The following is a 26,753-nucleotide window of genomic DNA, read 5'->3' on the forward strand; positions in this document are numbered from 1 at the left end:
TTTGTACTGTATATCATGTATGTGTTCTGAAATAGCATCTTTTAATTTACGAATTGTACATCCAATATAAGAGACCTTGCAGGTTGTGCATTCTACATCCAATATAAGAGACCTTGCAGTTTGTGCAATCTATACAATAAACAACTCCCTTACTATTGCAATTAATGAAGGACTGAATGTGATATGTTGCCTGTTGTTTGGAGTCATTGAATGTGTGAGTTTTATGTGTGAACTGACACATATTGCATCTCTCTCCATTACATGGAAAAATAACTTTCTGTGTTAGAATTGAGAAAGGAGACAAAGTCTTGGACGGCCGCCACATCGCGACCCCAAATGAACAAGAGGTCGTCGGTGTAACGGCCGTAACAGACCACGCCTCCCAAAAAAGTATTTTGTGCATTAAACAATTCTTCCCACCATGACATATAAAGATTAGCAAGTGTGGGTGAGAAGCAGGAGCCCATTGGGGATCCTGTAATTTGCAAAAAGAACTGACCTTCAAATAAAAAATAATTATATCTGAGGAGATACTCCACCGACTTAATGATAAATTTGTTCAGAGCAGGACTATACAGATTACACCTTCCTAAATGGAAGCGCAATGCTGAAATTGCAAGGTCATGCAGGATGTGGGAACACAATCCTACAACGTTGCAGGTTAACCAATGCATTCCCTCCTCCCATTTAAAATTCTGCAGGGAAGTTAACACCTGTTTGCTGTCACGTAAATAGTCTTGGCAGTTCTAAGCTATAGGCTGTAATAGTCCATCTATCCATACACTTAATTTTTCTTGAAGGGACCCAATGCTGGATATAATGGGGCGCAGACTGGGAGGAAAATTACATTTGTGAACTTTCGGTAACCTGTGAAAAACGAGAACCAAAGGATGTTCTACTGAGAAATATAAATGTCTCAGAGAAAATTCGCATTTGGAGACCATCATCCAGCAATGAGTCTAACGCCCTTTTGGAAACATTCATGAGATTACAAGAAAGTCTACGATATGTACTGGCATCATTTAGGATATCAAAACTTGTTTCAAGTATAGTTCTCTATACAGAACCAAAGTGACTGTACCACCAGGCCCAGGCTGAAGCACTGGAGGCAGGCCGACCCAAACCCCTGCCCCTCTATGATAGGCTTCTATTGATTCTAATGGAGTCACGTCATGGAGAACTGGGGTTTCTTCCCACTGGGGGTGGGTCGGCCCGCCTCCAGTGCTTCAGCCTGGGCCTGGTGGTACAGTCACTTTAATTCTTGAAGGACAGTGGTGGCTCTGGATTTAGAAGACTGAGATGTGACGTGTCTTGTAATTGTCTCAACCCCCGTTCCACCATAGATTGAAAACTGCACGTCAGCTGATCATTGTCTTTCAACATATTCTAAAACCCTAATCATGATAGAGATGATCTGCTGCCCGTTGCAACAGGAGTGGTGGCAGCAGACTTCCATTCTCTTCGATGGTCGCCCCCCACTGCTCCCTGCTCAATGTTGGTGCTTATTTCCTCTTCAATATTGGGCCGTGCAGTCTTGTCTTTATAACAACAGCTGAGGACCGTGCCGTTGGCTTGAAAGTATGTATCTACAATTCCAGCAGATGGGTATGCACCGTGCAACACCGGGCGTATGAATCACAGATAATGGACGCTTGAGAAAAAGGAAACCTCTGCACAGACTTACATACAGATGAAAGTTTAATAGGTCCTAAACAATAAAGCGTTTTGAGGTATCAATGATGTTAGAACAATTACAACTTAGGCGTTTGTATAGTCTGAAAGCCTGTAGTGAGAACTGTTGTAGCCTCAAAGACTATTGCAGTCTAAATCCAAATGTTCAACCCAGGACGATGAATTGGTGGATGTAAAACTAAATCCCCAATCATTATTGTTGAGAAATGATATATAAAAAATACAATGCTGGCCGACCACGGTGATGGGATTCAATACAGATATCCTCAAAGTCTCCCATATATAAGTTTGCAAAGCTGGGCATAAAGCACGTCCCCATTACGGTCCCACGCATTGACAAATATATACACTCACCGGCCACTTTATTAGGTACACCTGTCCAACTGCACGTTACCACTTAATTTCTAATCAGCCAATCACATGGCGGCAACTCAGTGCATTTAGGCATGTAGACATGGTCAAGACAATCTCCTGCAGTTCAAACCGAGCATCAGTATGGGGAAGAAAGGTGATTTGAGTGCCTTTGAACGTGGCATGGTTGTTGGTGCCAGAAGGGCTGGTCTGAGTACTTTAGAGACTGCTGATCTACTGGGATTTTCATGAAAACCATCTCTAGGGTTTACAGAGAATGGTCTGAAAAAGAAAAAACATCCAGTGAGCGGCAGTTCTGTGGGCGGAAATGCCTTGTTGATGCCAGAGGTCAGAGGAGAATGGGCAGACTGGTTCGAGCTGATAGAAAGGCAACAGTGACTCAAATAGCCAACCGTTACAACCAAGGTAGGCAGAAGAATATCTCTGAACGCACAGTACGTCGAACTTTAAGGCAGATGGGCTACAGCAGCAGAAGACCACACCGGGTGCCACTCCTTTCAGCTAAGAACAGGAAACTGAGGCTACAATTTGCACAAGCTCATCGAAATTGGACAGTAGAAGATTGGAAAAACGTTGCCTGGTCTGATGAGTCTCGATTTCTGCTGCGACATTCGGATGGTAGGGTCAGAATTTGGCGTCAACAACATGAAAGCATGGATCCACCCTGCCTTGTATCAACGGTTCAGGCTGGTGGTGGTGGTGTCATGGTGTGCGGAATATTTTCTTGGCACTCTTTGGGCCCCTTGGTACCAATTGAGCATCGTTGCAACGCCATAGCCTACCTGAGTATTGTTGCTGACCATGTCCATCCCTTTATGACCACAATGTACCCAACATCTGATGGCTACTTTCAGCAGGATAATGCGCCATGTCATAAAGCTAGAATCATCTCAGACTGGTTTCTTGAACATGACAATGAGTTCACTGTACTCAAATGGCCTCCACAGTCACCAGATCTCAATCCAATAGAGCATCTTTGGGATGTGGTGGAACGGGAGATTCGCATCACGGATGTGCAGCCGACAAATCTGCGGCAACTGTGTGATGCCATCATGTCAATATGGACCAAAATCTCTGAGGAAGCTTCCAGCACCTTGTTGAATCTATGCCACGAAGAATTGAGGCAGTTCTGAAGGCAAAAGGGGGTCCAACCCGTTACTAGCATGGTGTACCTAATAAAGTGGCCGGTGAGTGTATATCGCCATTGAATTTAAAGGCATAAGGTTGGAGTATAAATCGCATCCCTTCATGCAAACAACATTTTGGGGATCATGGACCAGTTTACTAGCTACAGCTGAAACTACTACAATGGAGAATGTTGCTTTAAACAGCGGCAAAATCTAGGGTGACCCATAGGTATGAGAGGAGCCAAGTGATGGTCCTAAGTAGTAACATAATTCTGGAGAAGTAAATTGTCCACTTGTGCAATGTAGGCAAATGGTAACATATGGGAATTCTCTGAAAACCCATCCATATAAGCCTTATCTATAAGATGCAAGATCCAAGGGAGCTTTCCTCTCAACCCGTGACAAATTATTATTGGTAGAAGAAATGGTGTTAGTATTGATGGACCTAAGATCTGCAGAGGCCATTGAAAAAAATACATCAATATTTGCTCCTCCTGACTGTGATAAAAACTCGATTAGGATATAAATGGTGTAGAGATAGGTGGGGTGATTACTGGTATCATTAGTAATGGGGCTCACAGAAGACACGGCTCCCTTTGTTGTATCAGCTTTTGGAAAATAATTTTTCCCTTTCAGTGCAAAATTTCTTGTAAGCGTCAACTCACGTATCCTTACACAACCAATTGGCTATGGGAGAGAGATTGAAGCCGTTTTTGCTTTCGAACTGCCGGGGTGCCACATCTTCTTCTGGATCTGTGGTTTCTAAATTCCTCTTTTCGCACTGAAAAACTCGGCGATATGGTGGGAGGTAGTTCTAAAAAGACCGTTCAGTAACAGATATAACGGACTGGTTGACTTTAGGAGGATTACTAGAAGTATTGGAGACAAAATTAAAGGGGTACTCCGGAGAAAAAAATTATTTTCAAATCAACTGGTGTCAGAAAGTTTTGCAGATTTGTAAATTACTTTTATTAAGAAATCTCCAGTCTTCCAGTACTTATCAGCTGCTGTATGTCCTGCAGGAAGTGGTGTATTCTTTCCAGTCTGATTCGGTGCTCTCTGTAGCTGTAAGTCGTGTACCAGGGTGGGCTCACCAGGATACAGTGAAGTCACGAACGAGGAAAGCGACTCCAATACCAGTTTAAACAAAACTGCACTTTACTGAAACATACAAAGGTACCAAAGGTGCTAGCAACTCAAATATAACCAAATTATATACAATCAGGGTTAAAGCGACTCTGTACCCACAATCTGTCCCCCCCAAACCACTGGTACCTTCAGATAGCTGCTTTTAATCCAAGATCTGTCCTGGGGTCCGTTCGGCAGGTGATGCAGTTATTGTCATAAAAATAACTTTTAATCCTGTAGCGATGTGTCTAACGGCCGGGGCTTACATTTGTATATGCATTAGGCTGGCACAACCTCTCTGTCCTTCCTCCCCACCCTCCTCAGCATTAGGAATGATCCAGGCAGATTGCTTCCTATTCCCCACCTGTGTGTATAATGAACATGGGCTGGATCGTTAATACACCTGTGCAAAGCTCAAACAGCAGTAAATGTTCCTGGATCATTCCTAAAGCTGAGGAGGGTGGGGAGGAAGGACGAGGAGGTGGTGCCAGCCTAATGCATATACAAATGTAAGCCCCGGCCGTTAGACACAGCGCTGCCGGATTAAAAGTTGTTTTTATGACAATAACTGCATCTCCTGCCGGACGGACCCCAGGACAGATCTTGGATTAAAAGCAGCTATCTGAAGGTACCAGTGGTTTGGGGGGGACAGATTGTGGGTACAGAGTGGCGTTAAGCCGAGGCCGCTGTGGTACACAACGTGTCGCCTGGAAATATGTTGTATGAATAGACACATAGTAACTTTACCTATTAGCAAGCTCAAATAGTCAAATCGTCATTGGTCGTTCGCAAAAAATTTGCAGATCGCTTCGTGTAAACAGTCCTTCACCGATTTACTCTGTGTGTGAGATGGGCTCAAGTGATCTTAAAACGATCGCAATAACGATTTTTCTTACAAATTTTCTAACGAATTATTCGTCTTATCGCTGATTGTTATAAAAATGGAATTTTTGCTTCAAAATCGTTAAAAGATCGATTGGGCAAATTCTCGCTCCATGTAAACGCAGCATGACACAATATAACGTGGCCTGTCACAGACCATAGCCCTGACTAAACTATCCTCAGGCCCAATATCTGTCCCAGAAAGTTTAGCATGCACGCTTACTTACCCGGGTCTCCTTTAGACAGTTACTAAATGAGGGGGCCCCTCTTGCCAAGTTCTGTAGAAAAGATGGCGGTCTTTTCTGTTTACAACTGGATTGGACACAACTCCTATGCTGTCTCAGCGAATCTTTCAACAGGACCCAGTCACAGACTAGTATAGCTGCTCTCTACAGCAGTTGGGGGGTCCCAAAAGATATATGTGTCACATAGATGGCGTCAGGTCTCAGTCTGCATCTACTACAGCCAGCCCTCTCAAAATGGCTGCTCCAGACTTCTCTCAGGTCACATCCTCCAACTGTCAGGCTCGTCTGCCTTGACAACAACACAGACTGTGTACTGCAAGACAGCGTCATCTTGTGGCCAAATGCAGAATGTCCGTATATATATATATATATATATATATATATATATATATATATACACACACAGTTACATCTCTGGTTGCTTCACCATCTCACAATGCCACCTCTGTCCATGTCAGGAACTGTCCAGAGCAGGAGAGGTTTTCTATAGGGATTTGCTGCTGCTCTGGACAGTTCCTGACATGGACAGAGGTGGCAGCAAAGTTCCCTTGCATTAACTTTAATGGCTTCTAAATCCGATATAGACAAAAGTGAATTTAAGGTAATTGATTATGCGGAGGACTGGACTGATCTAGCTTGCAGACACACTGGACTTTAGAAATATCCCTGTGTCAATGACTTGTGGCTTTGGGATCTTTGTTTTTCTCGCTGTTGACAGTAAGTTTGGATTTGCTCAGGGATTTATGAACAAACTTTCTAAGTGACTTAGCAGTGTGTGAAACGTGACTGGATTGGGGCCAGGGGCTCCTCCCTGGCCAGGAAAATCATCACCAGCTGATAAACCAGCTGTTTATTGGGCCTTTGAAGGTCTGACGTCCGCTGGACTAGACATGGAGGACACTGGCCATCTAATCAAATGCCTGTAGTCATGTGTACAGGACCCTGGGATTACAATTATAATTAGTCACATATTGTTACAGTGGAAAGCGGAGTTAACCCTGGATTAGTGACACCCTCTTCTGGTTGCAGCTCTCCATATATTCTATATATATTAGTAGTTGTCCTTTTGTTGTTATGTCCTTGTGATCTTAGGAAGAGGTGATAACACCTCGTAGCACATTATCCTATGTATCTGTATGTTAGTCTAATACACTGTGGACTCTTTATTATTTACATGGGGCTGCCTGTGCACCAACAGTGAGCGGATTTGGTAGCAGCTGTGCAGGGTATTGGTTAAGAAAAAAGTAAAACTCCATGATGGAGGCATGAGGGTCTGCCCATATACACAAGATATTGTTTATGACATGATGCCAAACAATGGCATACTGCTGGTAGCCGTGTTACTATATAACATCCACTATACAAAGACCAATATTCTCTCTCAGCATTGAATTAGGCTGTACACGGGTTCTGGAGACCTTATAAGTGACTATATTGCAGGTATTCAGTAACTCATAGGGGACATCTTCTCTTTTTGTTCAGTTTTGTGTTTCCTCGCCATCTTGCCCCTCCCTCTGTGCAGCAGTTCCCATATAATATAGCCCCCCCCCCCCGTGTAGCAGCCCCTATATAGTATAGGCCCCAATCCTGTGCAAGAGCCCCCCAAAAGTACAGGCCCCCCTTTGTAGCTTCCACATAGTATAGCCCCCATTTCCATTTATTATAGCCCCCACATAGCATAGCCCCCCGTGTAGCCTCAACATTGCATCAGGAGCGCTCACAGTGAAAGGGCCCTTGTTAGCACCCAGCAGAATGCAAATGCCGTGGTGGGGGGGACAGCAGAGCACATGGGGGCCATCCCAGGATGGCAGGACATGGACAGATGTGGGGAAGGGGATGGGGGGGGGTGTCATGGAGTGCCAGCCCTATAGGAAACTTTTTAAAAGGGATTTTCTAATTTAAAGTGATATTTAAAAAAAATGTTAAAGGGGTACATTGCTGAAAAGGAAAAAAAAAAAAAAACATTCCTCCACATTTCTATTCCTTTCCCCAGCATATACATTACTCACATAGGGAGGCTTAATCTGTTCTGCTGTTTTCAGCCACTTTTCTGCTCACAGCTGCTGCCCAGGAAGTTCTGTAGTTTCTTTGTTTTCTATTACTGTTACCCCCTCGTATCTCTAGCTGCCGCCATTTTGTGTCAACCTGTCAGTGTGCGGCCATTTTGTATCAGCCTGTCAGTGTGCAGCCATTTTGTGTCAGCATGTCAGAGTGCAGCCATTTTGTGTCAGCCTGTCAGTGTGCCGCCATTTTGTGTCAGTGTGCAGTCATTTTGTGTCAACCTGTCAGTGTGCGGCCATTTTGTATCAGCCTGTCAGTGTGCAGCCATTTTGTGTCAGCCTGTCAGAGTGCAGCCATTTTGTGTCAGCCTGTCAGTGTGCAGCCATTTTGTGTCAGCCTGTCAGTGTGCCGCCATTTTGTGTCAGTCAGTGTGCAGTCATTTTGTGTCAACCTGTCAGTGTGCGGCCATTTTGTATCAGCCTGTCAGTGTGCAGCCATTTTGTGTCAGCCATTTTGTGTCAGCCTGTCAGTGTGCCGCCATTTTGTGTCAGCCTGTCAGTGTGCAGCCATTTTGTGTCAGCCTGTCAGTGTGCCGCCATTTTGTGTCAGTCAGTGTGCCGCCATTTTGTGTCGGCCTGTCAGTGTGCAGCCATTTTGTGTCGGCCTGTCAGTGTGCAGCCATTTTGTGTCGGCCTGTCAGTGTGCAGCCATTTTGTGTCGGCCTGTCAGTGTGCAGTCACTGCTCTGGGCTGGGGATTCTCTGTCCTGGCTTGTAAACCATCCCCCTTCCTCATGGCTAATCTGTATCAGTTGTCCTGTCACTTCTGATTGGCATGTTAGTCACATGATGCTTGCTGGCCAATAACCAGGCAGTCTGGGATACTGATCACATGATCATGCTGAGGGAATCTCTCCCATATGGGTGTCAGTAATGGCTGTGCACCCTCTCAGCTACAATATACGGCTATTTCCTCTCACAGGCAAGTATTCTACTCTCTTATATGGAATTACCTCACATCTATCTGTCTATTACTGACTGTTATATACACAGCTCTGCTACCTGGAAAAGCTGGGTGCTTGTATGTGTGACTCAGACTGAGGGGCAGAAGTGTATATGTTATTCCTGCACAGGCTTCATGTAATCTCATAACAACATGTGTGTGAGGGGGAGGTATACAGAGATAGCAGGACATGGAGACAGAGATGGGGGAGGGCGAGAAAAGAGGGGAAGAGACAGAGAGTGAGGTGTTAGTGCACACTACATCACCCTGCTTTCCTGGGTGCAGACACATCTTCACCTCATCCTAATTCCCGTGAGCGGCTGTAGTTCTGACGACTTTCTAAGCTTGGTTTATCAGCACCTGGGAAAGTTGGGTGGTTGTTATCAAGAAGTGCATTATCTCTCTGTATATTTGCTTCCTTCTGTCTATTCTCTTCCAATATCCTTTCACCTCACTCTGTCACTTTACCCTCCTCCTTCTCTGTCTCTCCTGCTATCTCTGTATACCTCCCCCTTCTCTGTCTCTCCTGCTATCTCTGTATACCTCCCCCTTCTCTGTCTCTCCTGCTATCTCTGTATACCTCCCCCTTCTCTGTCTCTCCTGCTATCTCTGTATACCTCCCCCTTCTCTGTCTCTCCTGCTATCTCTGTATACCTCCCCCTTCTCTGTCTCTCCTGCTATCTCTGTATACCTCCCCCTTCTCTGTCTCTCCTGCTATCTCTGTATACCTCCCCCTTCTCTGTCTCTCCATTTCTTGCTATCTCTGTATACCTCCCCCTTCTCTGTCTCTCCATTTCTTGCTATCTCTGTATACCTCCCCCTTCTCTGTCTCTCCATTTCTTGCTATCTCTGTATACCTCCCCCTTCTCTGTCTCTCCATTTCTTGCTATCTCTGTATACCTCCCCCTTCTCTGTCTCTCCATTTCTTGCTATCTCTGTATACCTCCCCCTTCTCTGTCTCTCCATTTCCTGCTATCTCTGTATACCACACTCTCTTTCTGTCTCCATGATATGAGATCACAATTATCCAGCTGTGATGAAAGTCTGTGCAGGAATAACATATACACTTATGTCCTTCTGTTTAATTCACACAGGCAGGCACCCAGCTTTCCCAGGGTCTGATAAGTCACTGTGTGATGGTTACATTCTCTCTGCAGGCTGAAGCAGGAGGGGCTGTGGGGTGTCTGTTGGGTTGTGTGATGTAATATCCTGGGCTGATCTTATTGGCCTAATTGAGGTGGGGAGTGGGCTGTCTTAGCTGCAGTAAGCGTTACCGTGGGGGCTGGCTTAGCTGCAGTAAGCGTTACCTTGGGGCTGGCTTAGCTGCAGTGGGCCTTACTGTGGGGGCTGGCTTAGCTGCAGTGGGCGTTACCGTGGGGGGCTGGCTTAGCTGCAGTGGACCTTACCGTGGGGGGCTGGCTTAGCTGCAGTGGACCTTACCGTGGGGGGCTGGCTTAGCTGCAGTGGGCGTTACCGTGGGGGGCTGGCTTAGCAGCAGTGGGCGTTACCGTGGGGGGCCGGTTTGCACAATCACTTATCGTTACGCGCATGGTGTGGAACGCATGTCCGTTCCAGCAGACGGAATACACACGCACTTCCTGTGTACATGGTGGGCGTGCATGTGGGATAATCCCCTATGGCGCGAATGACAAAGATAGGCACAAAACTATGGCATTCTTGTTCTTTGACACCCCCTATCCCTGGATCATACTGGATGATTGGTCGGGATTGGTCTTCGCTCTCCTCCTCCTCTCTCCCCCCCCCCCCCCCTCCTTCGGATGTGTTTAAACCTGGGAATAGACAACATGGGTGACCAGAATAACCATCTGTCTGGCACATATCGAGAGAGCTTGAGTCTGTTCCATGTGGGGACGAACATACTTTATTTGAATATGATTATGAATTATTTTGAACTATTATTGTGTATTATTTGACTATTATTGTGCTTTATGCATCTAGTCATATCCCCGACTGTGTTAATTTATCTAGCTGTTTATATTTGATGCGCTACAATGGAATCTATGTATCTATATGTGTGTACAGCTCTGTGGTAAGTGTGCAGGGCGCTATTTTTATCTTTGCTCGTTCGCAAATGGGTCGCATTGAATAAGAAGTTGTTCGGTCGTTCGCAGTAGTGACGAACGCAATAGCGACGACAAAACGACCGCAAGAACGATCATAAGTAACGATTATCTTTCCATGTAAATGGGTGAACGATTTCAGGTCTTTCGCAATAGTTCTTCATTTGGGTCGTTTGGATCGTTTATCGTTAACGATTATGCGAACGATAATCGTCCACAAGGAATGCTGGCCTCAGTAGTTTTAGACCTCACAGGTAAACACAATATGAAACTGGAGGTGAAGAGAACACTGATGGTAGGAAACAGCTCCACAGCAGCCACAAAAAAGATCACATAGCAGCGAAACTTGGCAGAGATATTTAGATAAACATCAGTGATCTTTTTTTTTTTTTTTTTGCTGATAGTTAACAACCCCTTTAAGGCTTAAAACCGTCTGTATGATTCCAGAATGGATCCAGAATCAATGAAAGAGTTAGAGGAGGCGGTAAAGAACAATCCCATCAAAATGGGGGAGATCCAGGGCGTCCCCCTCCCTGAAACCACCTGCGACATCTGGGACCAGATCTACAACTTTCAGGCCCGAGAAGACGATATTTTGATCTCAACGTTTCCTAAAGCCGGTGAGTGACACCCCTGACACCAGCCGAGACCCCGCCCCCACACTGACAGCCCCGCCTACTGCGCCATTCCCTGTTAGGTCCAGCTATAATGTATCTGTATAGGATATGGATTTATATACATCAGGAGACTGATAGGAAGAGTATACAGCTGTAAATATATGCAGTATACAGCTGCAAGTAGCCAATATATCTGTGTCACAGCTTTATGGGCCTGGATTCATTAGCCCAGCAGTCAGTATCACACATGATAGGCTTAGATACAGCTGCTCAGCGGACAGTATCACACATGACGGGGTTAGATATTGGCAGACAATATCACCTGATAGGCTTAGATACAGCAGCTCAGCAGAAAGTATTACATATGAAAAACAGTTCAGCAGACAGTATCACACATTATAAGATTGGATACAGAAGCTCAGGAGGCAGTATCCCACATGATAGGATTATATACCTCAGGTCACATCATGCCTGTTAGGGACTTGTAATATATTTAAAGGGATATTCAACTCAATCATAACTTTTGATATGTGGCTGCCCATGGTGAGACTAATAATTCCTTCCATACTTGTTATTATTTATTGTTACCTTCACTCAGTTCTAAGCTGCTGCTTTCAGCTGAAGACACAAAAATCAGTGTGTGAACTTTTCTCTCTGCCCCCCCCCCCCCCCATTTTGAGAATAATGATGTAAACAATTTCTTGTTAGGCTGTATCTGCAACTGTATCTGCAACTTTGTCAATAGCAACTCGACCTCAGAATAACCCTTCCAGCATTACAAAGAAGCTACAATGTTGCAGATAAAGCCTGACAGGGACTTATATACATCAGCCATCTCAGAAGGGAGGGGGTAGGAGGGGGAGACAGAAAGAAAAGCTCATACATAGATTTTTCTGTTTTCAGCAGAAAGCAGCAGCTCAAAACTGGGGGAAGGAGACTGAATAGATAACAAGTATGGAGGGAATTGGTAGCCTGCCCATGGGCAGCTGAATAGATAACAAGTATGGAGGGAATTGGTAGCCTGCTCATGGGCAGCAACATAACAAAAGTTACGTTTGAGTAGAATACCCCTTTAAGAGGACAATACAGATGAATACAGTAACATTTTTAAATGCCGGGCCCGAGAGGAGCAGTAATTGAAGCTAATAGTGGTTGTCACTATAACTAATCAGGTAATTATAGATACAGGCCCCTTTAAGAGTTAAAGGGGAAATGTACTTTAATAGAGCATTACAGTTGGATCAGTGGATGTTTTTGTGTTGTGCAGGAACCACATGGATGCAGGAGATCGTGGACCTGATCATGCTGAACGGGGACGTGGAGAGGAGCATGCGGGCCCCGTGCTTTGTCAAGGTGCCCTTCATAGACTTAAATCCAAAGCCCAGGCAGTCAGGTAACGGAGCCCTCAGATCTATGACTATGAGCAGCGGTGAAGATGAGGGGATAACGTGGCGGTTTTCTGATCTTCATATGTTTTAGGAGTGGACGCCGCTAACGCTATGGAGTCTCCGCGTCTTCTAAAAACTCATCTTCCAATACAGCTTGTGCCGCCATCTTTTTGGAAGAAGAACGTCAAGGTGAACATAAAGAAATTAAGGATTAACGGGAAATTCCTTGATTTCCAACAATTCTGTCTAAAAACATAGGGGTATTTCTACAACAGAAGAGCAATGGGGGGAAACTTGTCTGGCGCCACCACCCATGTGATCTCCCTATTACATGGAGTGATTATATGCAGATATATCCCTGTGTAATAAAGACAAGGATCAGCTGAGGAGAGAGCAATCCTTCACCAATCGACCAATCATCTGCTACCAGAGCAGTGGAATAGACTGCAGGAGATCATGGACATGGATGCTACCCCTCGTCAGGCCATCTAATATGGCCTTTAGAAAAGACCTGAAGATGTCTTCTTTGTACAATATATTGTCCAGGTCTACAGTTCACTTACTTTATTCTTTCCTTATATCAGGTAATTTACGTTGCTCGGAACGCCAAAGACTGCATGGTCTCCTACTTCTACTTCCAGAGGATGAATAAGGGTCTACCAGACCCTGGGACCTGGGAGGAATACTTCTCTAACTTCTTAGCTGGAAACAGTGAGAACAAGAGACTTAACATGAGTCCTTCCTTACCATGTTCCTCATTGTTTCCTCGGCACGCTCCTCCCTGTTTAATTCTCACGATCTTCACTTTTCCTCATTGGACACCACAATGTTTCCTCACCACGTTCCTCCCCATTATAGCCCACTATTTCCCCACTATTCCTCACCATTTCCCACCATCTTTCTTGTCACTTCCTCAACGTGTTTTCGTGTTCACATGTTCCTACTTATTTTCTCACCCCGTTATGTTCATGTTTCTCAGTGTTTCTTCTTCATAGTTACATAGTTAATATGGTTAAAAGAAGACCAGCATCAGGTTCAACCTAGGGAAACCCTACTCTAAAAGTCCTGCTTGTTTCTTCACTATATTTCTTATCCTTTGGTCCTCATGGTCTAAGCTGTTTCTTCATCATATTCCTCCTCCTTTCATTTGAACACTGTATATCTCAGAGCTTTCTTATCACATCTATCTGCTGTAAAGAACCCAGGACCTGGATGGAATACAGGGACAGATGATGTGACCCATAGCGCTAGGCCCCCATAATACTGTCCCTGCCTACTTGTCATCCTAATTTTAGGTAGTCAGCACCAACCTGCCGATAGTCTCTATACTGGGTAAGTGAAACACAGAACAAGATGAGCCAGACAAACACAATAAAGAATAGTCAGGCAGATACTGGTCAAACCGGAGATAGCAGAACAGTACGAAAACAGCGGGCAAAAACAGAGGTCAGAATACGAAGAAATGCAATATGAAAAGCTCAAGCTACAAGAGACTATAGTAAGTAATGTATCGTAGCACAAGTGAGATGCCAGAGTCCCGGTCCAGGTCAGGATTGGACCAGCCCTCTGACATCCAGACCACACAGAACACAGACTGACAGGGAAGGGAGAGAAGTGGAGAAGACAACTGTCCATCAATACTCAGTCTAAACCATTTGCAGCCTGGCTAAGGTTAGCAGAAGAAACCAGACAGGTGTGGTGGAACCTGCCAATCACCACACAGAAAGTTCTGTTCTTCATCATCGCCTTGTTTCTTAATGATTCTTCACCTTATTTCTCAGAATTTCTTCACCTTGTTCTCTCTCATTTTCTTGCCATATTCTTCAATACTTTTTCATCAATTTACTCTGAATTTCAGTTTCCTCACCATATCTGTCAGCATTTTACTAATATGTGCCCCTTCAGATCCTGTTCCGCAGTATTTCCTTAAGATATCACTGCTTCACCATCAGGTTTTTTACCATTTCCTTACTATGTCATGTCCCTCAGCATTTGCACATTATATTTCATCATATTTCCTGACCATGTTCCTACTCAGTTCCTCACCAGATTCCTTACCATTTCCTTACTCCTTTAACCTGTTTCTTTACAATGTTCATTACTGGTTTGCTACCAAGCCCCTGTTTATTTTCTCTCTGTTTCATCACTATGTTCCTTGATGTTCACCCTCGATGTTTCTCAGCATGTCCTAACTGTGATCCTTACTATTTTCTATACTTTTCAATGGCCTTTCCTCACTGAATTCATCAGGATTACCCCACCATGGTCCTTGGTGTTTCCTCATTAGGTTCCTCCTCATTTCCTCACCAGGGCCCTTGGTTCCTTTCCCACCACATCCTACCATATTTTCTCACCATGTTTCTCAGCTTTTACAAGGTTTCTCATCATTTCCTCAGCTTATTGTTCTTAATAACGTTCCTTCTTTCAGATCCTTGGGGTAGCTGGTTTGACCATGTCATTGGATGGTGGAAAGCAAAAGACAAACAGCAGATTCTCTATATCTTCTATGAGGACATGATCGAGGTGAGGACTGTGACCTCCATATAACGTACATGGACATTCAGCACAGGATCTCTCATTTTTCCCAAAATTCTGTCTTCAGGATCCAAAGAGAGAAATAAGAAAAATATCTAAATTTCTGGGCAAAGACCTGACAGATGAGGTTCTGGATACCATCTGCCACCACACATCATTCGACACTATGAAGAACAACCCAATGGCCAACTACACTGCCATGCCATCATTTATATTTAACCACTCCATCTCTCCCTTTATGAGGAAAGGTAAGACATCAGTATGACTTCATGTTTCCACTTTTACTGCTTTTCCATGTCCTCCTCTAATTCATGGACAGGACATAGAGCTCTTTTCATCCTGAGTAACGTGGTTCATCGATACAATGACCCCACATGTACGTTTTTCTTTCAGGCAAAGTCGGTGACTGGAAGAATCATTTCTTGGTTGCCCAAAATATTATATTTGATGAGGAATACCAAAAAAGGATGGAGGGGAGCGGGCTGAGCTTCCGCACCGAGCTATGAGAAAAATGAAACATAAGAAACATGAACTGACCAGGAGAAGACATTCATATAATGGATCTAGTTGACTTTTGGGAGGGTTGACCATAAAGCCATTCCTCAGAGTCTGTTACAGGTGACAACACACGTAGTAGAGTCTGGGGTCATAATACAGAAGACCCCAGAGAAAGGAACATGAGCAGTGTATAGCTACCAGTATGCTGTATCTAAGTTTGTTTCTATTGAGCTGGTGTGTCTAATCCTACAATTAGTGATACTGTCTAAAAAACAAAATTACATCATAGGTGTTTGTATTGATTTAAATGTTTGTAGTGAGAAATTTTGTAGCCGTAAAGACACTTGCAGTCTAAATCCAAATGTTCAACCTGTGATGTTGAATTAGTGGATGTAAAACTAAATCCCCAATCATTATTGTTAAGAAATGATATATAAAAAATACAATGCTGGCCGACCACGGATTGGATTCAATACAGATATCTGCAAAGTCTCCCATATATAAGTTAGCAAAGCTGGGCATAAAGCACAACCCCATTGCAATCCCACACATTTGCATATACACTCACCGGCCACTTTATTAGGTACACCATGCTAGTAACGGGTTGGACCCCCTTTTGCCTTCAGAACTGCCTCAATTCTTCGTGGCATAGATTCAACAAGGTGCTGGAAGCTTCCTCAGAGATTTTGGTCCATATTGACATGATGGCATCACACAGTTGCCGCAGATGTGTCAGCTGCACATCCATGATGCGAATCTCCCGTTCCACCACATCCCAAAGATGCTCTATTGGATTGAGATCTGGTGACTGTGGAGGCCATTGGAGTACAGTGAACTCATTGTCATGTTCAAGAAACCAGTCTGAGATGATTCTAGCTTTATGACATGGCGCATTATCCTGCTGAAAGTAGCCATCAGATGTTGGGTACATTGTGGTCATAAAGGGATGGACATGGTCAGCAACAATACTCAGGTAGGCTGTGGCGTTGTAACGATGCTCAATTGGTACCAAGGGGCCCAAAGAGTGCCAAGAAAATATTCCCCACACCATGACACCACCACCACCACCAGCCTGAACCATTGATACAAGGCAGGATGGATCCATGCTTTCATGTTGTTGACGCCAAATTCTGACCCTACCATCCGAATGTCGCAGCAGAAATCGAGACTCATCAGACCAGGCAACGTTTTTCCAATCTTCTACTGTCCAATTTCGATGAGCTTGTGCAAATTGTAGCCTCTGTTTCCTGTTCTTAGCTGAAAGGAGTGGCACATGGTGTGGTCTTCTGCTGCTGTAGCCCATCTGCCTCAAAGCTCGACATACTGTGCGTTCAGAGATGCTCTTCTGCCTACCTTGGTTGTAACGGTTGGCTATTTGAGTCACTGTTGCCTTTCTATCAGTTCGAACCAGTCTGCCCATTCTCCTCTGACCTCTGGCATCAACAAGGCATTTCCGCCCACAGAACTGCCGCTCACTGGATGTTTTTTCTTTTTCGGACCATTCTCTGTAAACCCTAGAGATGGTTGTGCGTGAAAATCCCAGTAGATCAGCAGTTTCTGAAATACTCAGACCAGCCCTTCTGGCACCAACAACCATGCCACGTTCAAAGGCACTCAAATCACCTTTCTTCCCCATACCTATGCTCGGTTTGAACTGCAGGAGATTGTCTTGACCATGTCTACATGCCTAAATGCACTGAGTTTTAACTATTTTCATGTCTGTAGTGGGGCTGTATCTTACCATTGCGGTGAGCAGTTGCATTTTTGTGTTTTAGTGTGTTCTCATTTGCAGTGTGTCTATAGTGAAACTCGGGAAAGTCAGGGATTGAGAGGGCATTAGCTGGGGCTTCACAAGGAATCCATGTGCTTGACGTAGACGGATAGACTCCGAGACATGGAGGGACAGGCGGGATGCTGAATCGGCTATGAGCAGCCAATTGTCCACGTATGGCACTACACCACACAGACTTTGGTAAAGACTCTGGGGGCTGATGACAGCTCGAAGGGGAGACAGGAAAATTGGAGGTGATGAACTTTCCCGTTCCAGAGTAGAGCTACTCAAAGAAACTTCTGATGGGCTGGTGCTATTGGAATGTGCAGATAAGCTGTTCGGTCCAATGATGCAAGGTAGTCTCCCATATGCAGCTGTGGTATCACTGATTTGATGTTGTCCATCGTGAAGGAGATTTTCTTCATAAACTAGTTCAGGCGAGAGAGATCTACAACTAGCCAGAACTTCCCGTTGGACTTCGGGACTGCAAATATCCTGGAGTAGGAGCCCTTTCCCCTTTGGGAGGGGGGAACTGGCTCCAGGGCGTTCTTGAGAATGAACTCCTTGACCAGAGGAAGCAGATGAGGATCTGAAGCACGGTTTAGAAAGTAGTGATCTGGAGGATGAACTCTTAGTTTGAGGAAATAGCAATGTTCGATGAGGGACAGAACCCATTTGTCTGTGGTGGATTCTGCCCAGGCTGACAGATAGTGCCCAAGCCTCATTCCTATGCCTAAGATTGATAAACTGGTGTCATAATTGTGGATCTTTTTTGGGAGGAGCCTTCTTGGAAAAGGATGAGGCAGAGCTGGACTGTTATGGTCTGAAGTTCTTAAACCTGTTGGTTCTTTAATCTCTGCGGGCCTTAGGGGAACTCTTGGTCTGCCTCTGAGGTTTAAAGGCCGGCTTCTTGGGAAGAGGGAAAGTAGTACCCTTCTCCTCATGTAGATCCTTCAGAATGTCCTTTTAGCTGAGGTCCAAAGAGGGACTCTGACTGAAAAGGTAAGGCACAAAAGTGGTGCTTAGAAGATAGATCTTCTGCCCACTGCTTTAACCATCTTCTGGTAGCGTTGGATGAGGTAAGGACCTTTAGAAGCAAGAGCGTGCAAATCCACTGACACATCACATAGGAATTCGGCAGCTGCCTTCATGGTAGGGATCTCCTCACCCGGAACCTTTCAAGACAAGTCTTTTGTAATGTCGCTGAGCCTCCCTATCTGCTTAACAGTGATAAGGCCAGCGATACGATTTTACCTACCTGCACCGTACCTATATGACTACACCTATATATATTGCCCTCTTAAGAGACTGGAGATGATCAGAGCGTGATGAGAGCGTGATCAGAGGGTGACAGAGAGATGTTCTGGATAAAGAAGAGGAATGCTGGAAGCACGTTACTGAGAACAACTCCTGGAAAGTTATCATTTGTAGACACAATCCCCAAGGACCCAGAGACACTTATCTATAAACAATTTATGGAAAACAAATACATTGTGCTCTTGGATTCATGAAAAAGTATCTTTGCACAGAATGTATTGTTCTACCCTTCTTGACCTTTTTGAATAATAATAATGAATACTAATATAGATGCCATTGCGCATGACTGAATATCTAAATCACTAGCACCGCCTTATCTATGTCTTATTAGCATTTGTTACCACCCTATATTTTATCTGTCTATAAAATGTGATGACCATAATAAAACTTGGGCCATTTTCTCCAGGCTTATAATCATGATACATTGTCTTATCTGTGTCAGTGACGTATAAGTAACGAGCTGGTAATACTGCAGGATTCCAACTCTAGATATAATTTAAAAACCATCCTTTACCTGGGTTTTCGGCTTCTCTCCATAGAGAGAGGTCAACATATAAATTTAGACTTATCATTTTGGCGTCCGAACCGGGACTCAGCCTCTTGCAACCAGAACGCAGACAGACGGGATGCGGTGATTTATCTGTCATCGGACGCACAGATATAACTGGCCAGGTAAGAAAGACTTTCCTTTCTTACGTACTATCTGTGCCTCAGGGGAACGGATCTAATCAGATTCCCGTCACACCTGCGTTCTCTATATATGTTTGTAAAGCTGAGTCTAATTGTTAGACAAAGAACTCTGTAACCCAGGATAGGACAAGGTTAAAGTGCTGCATTGCCGTCGCAAACTGTTGTGTGATTGAGATAAGCTGTTGCTGTATTTATGCTGAATTAAGGAAAGGGATTGCCGAACATGATCACTTCTGCGTCCTTACGGGGAGGCTGTGATTAATGCTTAACCCTTGTAATACAGCATGGCATCGAGAACAGCTGCGAGGTCACAGACAGTAGGCGCATAGACTCTTTGTATGAATGGGTTCCTGAACTGAGAATTATCTGTCCAGAGGATGGTGGAAACAGTACTTGTATTAGTTCCACTCCTTGGGTTTGCCTTGTGGAAGGCTTACCGACATACACGGCATGGATCAGTAGATCCGTGGACGATTCTCACCTCCTAGAAGGAGAGAGCAAAGAGGGAAGGCATCCCGCCGCAAGCAGGAGCCTACTAGACAAGACCTAGACAGGTCTGGAGAGTCCCCGATAAGCTATCTAGGATCAGGGTGAGAATGGGACAGATGTTCACTAAAGAGGAACCCATCATCTTTATGGGAGGGCTATGGGAAATTGAATAGCTAAGATATAGTTAGCGATGGGCATGGGAAGATGCAGTGCAAGATCTAAAACAGATCTTTAGGAGGTTTGATATGAAGGCAGATACATGCCTTAGCCCCACCAACCTCTGGCTCTCTGACCAACACCTGGGAAACCACTCACACTCCTGTGCACACTTATTTTTGCCTTGTGGGTAGGTAACCAGACCTACATGTAACATGCAGGGCAAATGGGTCCTTGGAATTTCCAGGAACCTTGGGGGTTAATCGAAGTACTATCCCTAAGGGGGAATCAAGGATTAGAGTTCTAAGAGGGGAGGGTGTGGAGTAGATTGATGAGAGCCAGAGGGTCAGACAGAAGGAAAACATTCAGGATAATGGGTGGGAAGCACAGGTCCAGCTGGGTGGACATGTCATGTGCCGGTGACCAACAATATCTAGATAAGACAGAATATTGTAGTGTGTGTGGCAGACCCAAGCCACATCATTATGTTACACCATTGTACCCAGTTTATATCTGTATACAAACCCCAGACCCTGCAAAAAGCCAACCTACGTCCAATGGTGGCGTATAGACCCTTTGTTCTGCAGGAATCTTCCCCTTGGTCGGCTGTTGAAGTAGTTACCTTGATTTAAAGTGCCCCTTACCTGATAGTAAGACCAATGCCTTTGTGGAGGTGGGCAGCCTAACCTCAAATAGTGTATATTGCCATGTAAGTGTCTAAGTACAAAGCCACGTACTCAGACAAGGAGAACAGTCCAGCTCATTGCTAGATACAGTACTGAGAGAGCTGAAGAGGTTAATGAATGCTGCGTAGTGAAGCAGCATACAAAGTACATAATGTGTGTTATTTGTTATGTTTTGTACAAGGCCATCAACCAGCTCTGAGGGCTGCAGATCACATGCAAGCAGCATTAGGGAAAAAAAAAAGAGAATCAGAGCTGTTAGTGTAATGTAATGTACGCTCCTACATTATACTGTATTTCAGCCAGTTTTACTAAGCTGGTGTTCCCCTTTAGAAGTATGTTACGTGTTAAAAAAATGTTGATCATTTTCTGTTGTCCCGACCGTGGAACATTTGCTTATTTAGCTACGCCACTTTTCTGTAATCAGCCCTCAAAGATGGCGACTGAAAGCCAACCACTCCCCATATCATCCACGTCTGTATTATAATTGTGACGTCTCAAAACCACGTCCTAAGCCAACACCCTTATATCCGGTTATCTAGTCCAGTGGCCATTTTAACTCCTGGCATTTCTGTCCTCCGCCCATATTGCTTAGTGTCACTGAGGGGGCGGGCACAGGACTTTCCGATAGAGTCTAACAACTGTTTTGCACATTTATTAATGAATATTATTACCTGATGGTGAAGAAAGTTAGACAAAGGTTTGTTGGAGGGAAAAGCAATGAGACTGTTTGAAGGAGCTGGGTCTATTAGACCTATTAGTGTATAAGATTGTTATACGGAAGTGTCAGTAGGAGGAGTCAGAGAGAAAAAGTACGTTTTATTAGGAATGTCAAGAGAAAAGTGATAATTGGTAAAGATCAAACGCAGAATTTTGTGCACTTATTAAGAACCCAATGGTATAAGGAGCCTGTAGTAACTTATTACTGTAACTTACACATTTTTATTTAAAAAGTATTTTGTAGGTATATATGTATCCCAATATATATATTGTAAACAGATTTTCTTTAAGTGTGTGTCCCCAACGTATGATATTTCAAAGAAGAAGTAGTTTACTACAGTAAAATATATATATTTCTAAGGAGTAGTAACTTACTACTGTAATATATATTTCTATGTAACTTTATTTAACAAGTCTTTATATATATGTGTACACATCTATCCTAATAAGTTCTACGCAAATTGTTTTTTTTCCTACTAAGTTATAAGTATGTGTGTCACTGTCCAAGGTTACAGTCTGGTGTATAAGAGCACAGCGCTGATATCTTCTGTAACTTCAAGAATGTTTGAAAAAAAAAAACAAAAAAACTTCCAAAAAGTTTTAACTCTTGTATCTATGATTTTACTGCTCACTGCTCAAGGTTAGAAGTGAAGCACAGAGCGTTCTGTTTACTGATAAGAGCAGCGTATTGAAGGAATATTCATTTCAGCGAATTCATTTAATTTTTTTTTAATGTTTTTATTTTTAGGGTTAACAGTTTTGTGATGATTATAGCAAACTTAGCTCATGAATATATATGTATTTTTATCCCTAGTAAAAACCAAACCCATGTCCATGGCTCCAGTCTGCACTCCTTATGCCCCCAATATATATATATTTTTGCTAAGTGCATTGAATCCAGCATCTCTGTTGCCTCTTGATGTAGATTCAAATGGGGGAGGGGATGGAGGTGAATGGAAATGGGAGCAGCCATTTTGATGGAGTAGCCAATTTTGCCATTTTGATGGAGTAGCCAATTTTGATGTTTTAAATTTTTTTTAAACACCGTACAAATTTTTTATTTTTGAATAAGGATGTTTTTATTACTTATTGTGTTTGATATTTTAAATTGTGAAAGATGAAAATGTAATTGAAAGCCCAAATATTAATGAAAGTTTAAAAGTTTTCATTGTAGATTATCCCAGACTTTTCAAAGATGGATGACACAAGACGCAAGGATATATGGTGACCGCCATGCAGCGTGACGTTCCACTGCAGAAACCGCTCCTGCCATAAGCTGGAGGTGAGGACAATCACTGAGACATGTAAGATGGTTGGAGGTGACTGTGCAGAGGTCTATATGAAGCCCACCATTATGGGTTAATTGGCAAATTAGAGATTTGTTTGGTCCCTGGGCTTACCAAAAAGCTGCCATAGAGCGGCTGACGCAACGTTCACGCAGACAAACCCTGAAGCCTAAAGGGTGATGGATGATGGATGAAGATGGTGATGCGGTGGTTTCTGTGCTCTTCCCAAGGTAACTGTACAAAGCGTACAAGGGAATGGGGAGATGTTTCCAGTCTCTTCCTGAGGTAACCGTACATAGTGTACAGGTGGAGGGGAGATGTGGATCTGTTTGTTTTTAAGTCTTTTCCAGAGACAATCAGCAACAAGCTGTGAGACCAGCGGATGGAGAGGAGGTACAGGGTAAAGATGGCATCCAATAACTATTTGCCGACAGCCTTGTATCCCACTGTAAGTTATCTGACAAAACCAGCAGAAGGAAGCCATGTGTAATGTGGTGCAGTATCCTCACATTGGGCGGCCCAGGGGACAACAAATATAGCAGAGAGGGTTGTGTAGGTCTGTATTATCTACACCTGCCATAACCTACTGTAAGTAACACCGTAAAGTGCCTGTCTGCATAGTCTGTCATCTTCCTGCCTGTTTCAGGGAATGTAAGTGGACGTCATCTACCTGCCACAGGTGGCCTATATAGGTATGTCCTTACAGGGGGCCTATATAGGTATGTCCTTGTCTGTACTGGTGTCTTCTTTACAGGTCAAGCCAAAACTATGGGAGACGACAAAGCCAATGTCTGAGGTGATACGAGTGGCCTTAAAAGAAGCGATATAACTGAGGCCAAGAGTCCAAGTGTCTGTAAAGAGGCCTGTCAGTCAAAAGATGGGTTTAAGGATAAAGGATCCATACCAATGCTACTATTACAAAAAGGATCATATGATATATATTATTCTCATAAAAAGGCTTTGAAACCTTAGGTGATGTATCGTTTACACTTTGCTTTTATTTCTATGGTGGTTATCTTATGTGTAATATGTGATGATCTCAGTGAAACAAGAGACAATTCAGTAGGATCCAAATATTATATCGGTAATAAGCGCCCAGTTACTTCATATTATTGGTGTATGTATTATACTATATGATTATGTACAGGAAGAGATGTGACCATGTGACCAGTCATTAGTCCTGTGTGATCTAATCATAAAGACGTTTTCTAGGTACAAAATGAAGTAAAAAGACTAAAAAGAAGTGGAAATTTTGAGAATCCCTTACTGAAGATTGTGAATTCACTAATTGGTTATTATAAGTGAATCTAATGGTTACATAGTAGGTCACATTGTGGAGATGTTATTGCATTTACCTGTTGTGCTGTTTTTGGTTTATGTATCAATCAACTTTTCATTTTGCTTTTGCCATGAGATAAGATTTGCTCACATCTAAACTTTTTATTTTCAGAAACTTTTTAAAGTTAGTTTTTGTGACTTTCCAATCCCCACATGATGCCAAAGTGGTAGAGTCCTTGTGATAGAGTCACGTCTGTTATATACAGTGAAGAACTTATTGTCTGATCACTCAGTGTCACAGGGAGACGTAGGAGTGACAGGAGACTAGGTTAGGTTCGGGACGGAGGATTGTCTTACCTTTAAAGCAGTCCTACGGTAAAGGGACCTAGAGAAGGGGGCTACATCTGTAGTCAAGATTAGGGACAAATCTTAGGGACAGGAGTGATGAGACAATAAGGTTTGGTTATTTTGATAAAATCCGGAGAGGTATTTGTCATATATATGATTGTTTGAGTATTGATAATAAGCTTTTATTTGTCTTGTTGTAACTAAGCTGTATATTGATGTATACTGTACAGACTCACCCATTGTTTAGTATTTTCTTTCGGTTATTGCAGATCTTACTACCACATCTGCTGTAAGTTTGTTCCGCCATCTATAACTTTCAATAAAACGTATGGTACTATTTTTGTCTATCCTATGGTGATGCCCCTAAACTAATGGGAGTCCTTCAGGGTCTCTTCCAAGTGGTCTTATGCACAATACTGATCTGTTTTTCAGTAAAAGTGTTCATGTGTATTTTCTCTCGTATAAAACCTCGACAAACAGGAAGAAGCTTCACCCTCATATAAGAGACTAACGTTACTATGCTTTCTTTCTCTTATCGGTTCTCTTGAATCTGTGCCGCCTGGACATTTCTGGAGGTTGGATGCTGTTCTAGTACTTGGAGGATTTTTTTACCTGTGGTCCCTTGATCAACCTGCGACTGAGGGTAGAGTCCTTAAAACCTCCGGCTACGACCCAACCACCAGTGATGAACCATATCCATGCTCCACGGATGTCAAATGGGGGAATGATAAGGCCAGCGATACGATTTTACCTACCTGCACCGTACCTATATGACTACACCTATATATATTGCCCTCTTAAGAGACTGGAGATGATCAGAGCGTGATGAGAGCGTGATCAGAGGGTGACAGAGAGATGTTCTGGATAAAGAAGAGGAATGCTGGAAGCACGTTACTGAGAACAACTCCTGGAAAGTTATCATTTGTAGACACAATCCCCAAGGACCCAGAGACACTTATCTATAAACAATTTATGGAAAACAAATACATTGTGCTCTTGGATTCATGAAAAAGTATCTTTGCACAGAATGTATTGTTCTACCCTTCTTGACCTTTTTGAATAATAATAATGAATACTAATATAGATGCCATTGCGCATGACTGAATATCTAAATCACTAGCACCGCCTTATCTATGTCTTATTAGCATTTGTTACCACCCTATATTTTATCTGTCTATAAAATGTGATGACCATAATAAAACTTGGGCCATTTTCTCCAGGCTTATAATCATGATACATTGTCTTATCTGTGTCAGTGACGTATAAGTAACGAGCTGGTAATACTGCAGGATTCCAACTCTAGATATAATTTAAAAACCATCCTTTACCTGGGTTTTCGGCTTCTCTCCATAGAGAGAGGTCAACATATAAATTTAGACTTATCAACAGCATGATGAGAGTAACAGTAAATCAAAGCATAATAATGATGATCAACAGAACTTGCCCTATGCAAACAGACATAGGAATCTCCCTAAAGACACATTGTAATAAGGGAGAGAAGTAAAAACGGCACATACCGATTATGCAGGAATATTCTAGTATAGTCCTAAGGCACAGGAGGAATGTAAACACTGCTGATCCTGGATCCTGGACCTAGCCTTCCGTTAGGAAGCCACACAGGGATAGGAGAATCACACAGTGACTTTGACTCCTACACTGTGGTGGACCCCTATCACGGAAAGGGAAAAACCTGGAAAAAGAAAATACAAATAAACATCTATCATACAATAAAGACATGGAGAGATTTATCAAACATGGTGTAAAGTGAAACTTGCTCAGTTGCCCCTAGCAACCAATCAGATTCCACTTTTCATTTTCCAAAGAGTTTGTGAGGAATGAAAGGTTGAATCTGATTGGTTGCTAGGGGTAATTGAGCCACTTTCACTTTACACCATGTTTGATAAATCTCTCCCATAGTCTCTTCTATCAGTGCAGAAGAAAAAAAACTGTGTGTGTCAGTGGTCTTTCCTGCCTTTATATACTGTGTGACCAATTGTTATTGGTTATTGCTTTGCATGTCTCTTCTGCCTTGCTCTAGGGAACCTAGACTTAACACATTGTGTGCTGCCGTAGGACCCAGAAACTAAGATCATATTTGACTTGTATATGGCCATGTCCATCTTAGGATCTTTCATCCAGGAACTAGACTGTTCTTTATTTTTGGGAAAAAGGGCCCAGAGTCTGTTGCCTATAGCAGGGGCCTTATCAGGTTTCTTCCATTCTGCTTTAATGAAATCAGAAATTAAGTTGTCACAACAGAATCTAATGCTACGTTTACACGGAACGGTAATTCGCCCGATCGTACGATTAACGATGTCGGGCGAATTAACGATTAACGATGTAACTTTTTCATAACGATCAGCGTTTAGATGGTACGTGTAACGCCTGGAGTCGTGGATCCACTGAACCGTCAGTAGCGATGGCACTAACCTCACCAGGGAGCGGAGT

At 43.4% G+C, this 26,753-nt stretch overlaps 2 protein-coding genes across 3 annotated transcripts in view; one reads left to right on the forward strand and one right to left on the reverse strand.

The window, feature by feature from the left end:
• LOC138801545 (sulfotransferase 1C1-like) overlaps positions 1 to 25,843 on the reverse strand; it is a 57,374-nt gene extending 31,531 nt beyond the window's left edge. The window contains exon 1 of the mRNA XM_069984476.1: positions 25,823 to 25,843. The gene's annotated coding sequence lies outside the window, so the exon portion shown is untranslated. The remainder of the gene's footprint in view (positions 1 to 25,822) is intronic.
• Positions 8,336 to 16,072, forward strand: LOC138801553 (sulfotransferase 1C1-like). Of its 2 annotated transcripts, XM_069984496.1 has the most exons (8): positions 8,336 to 8,427; positions 10,977 to 11,149; positions 12,414 to 12,539; positions 12,626 to 12,723; positions 13,119 to 13,245; positions 14,963 to 15,057; positions 15,137 to 15,317; positions 15,463 to 16,072. In XM_069984496.1, the coding sequence occupies exons 1-8, from the start codon at positions 8,366 to 8,368 to the stop codon at positions 15,573 to 15,575; spliced, it is 975 nt and encodes a 324-aa protein (XP_069840597.1). In that variant the 5' UTR covers positions 8,336 to 8,365; the 3' UTR covers positions 15,576 to 16,072. The 2 variants fall into 2 exon arrangements, with proteins under 2 accessions (XP_069840597.1, XP_069840596.1); XM_069984495.1 differs by lacking the exons at positions 12,626 to 12,723; positions 13,119 to 13,245.
• Positions 25,844 to 26,753: the final 910 nt, after the last annotated feature.

This window comes from Dendropsophus ebraccatus, chromosome 9 (genome assembly GCF_027789765.1).
Source record: "Dendropsophus ebraccatus isolate aDenEbr1 chromosome 9, aDenEbr1.pat, whole genome shotgun sequence".
Lineage (NCBI taxonomy): Eukaryota > Metazoa > Chordata > Amphibia > Anura > Hylidae > Dendropsophus > Dendropsophus ebraccatus.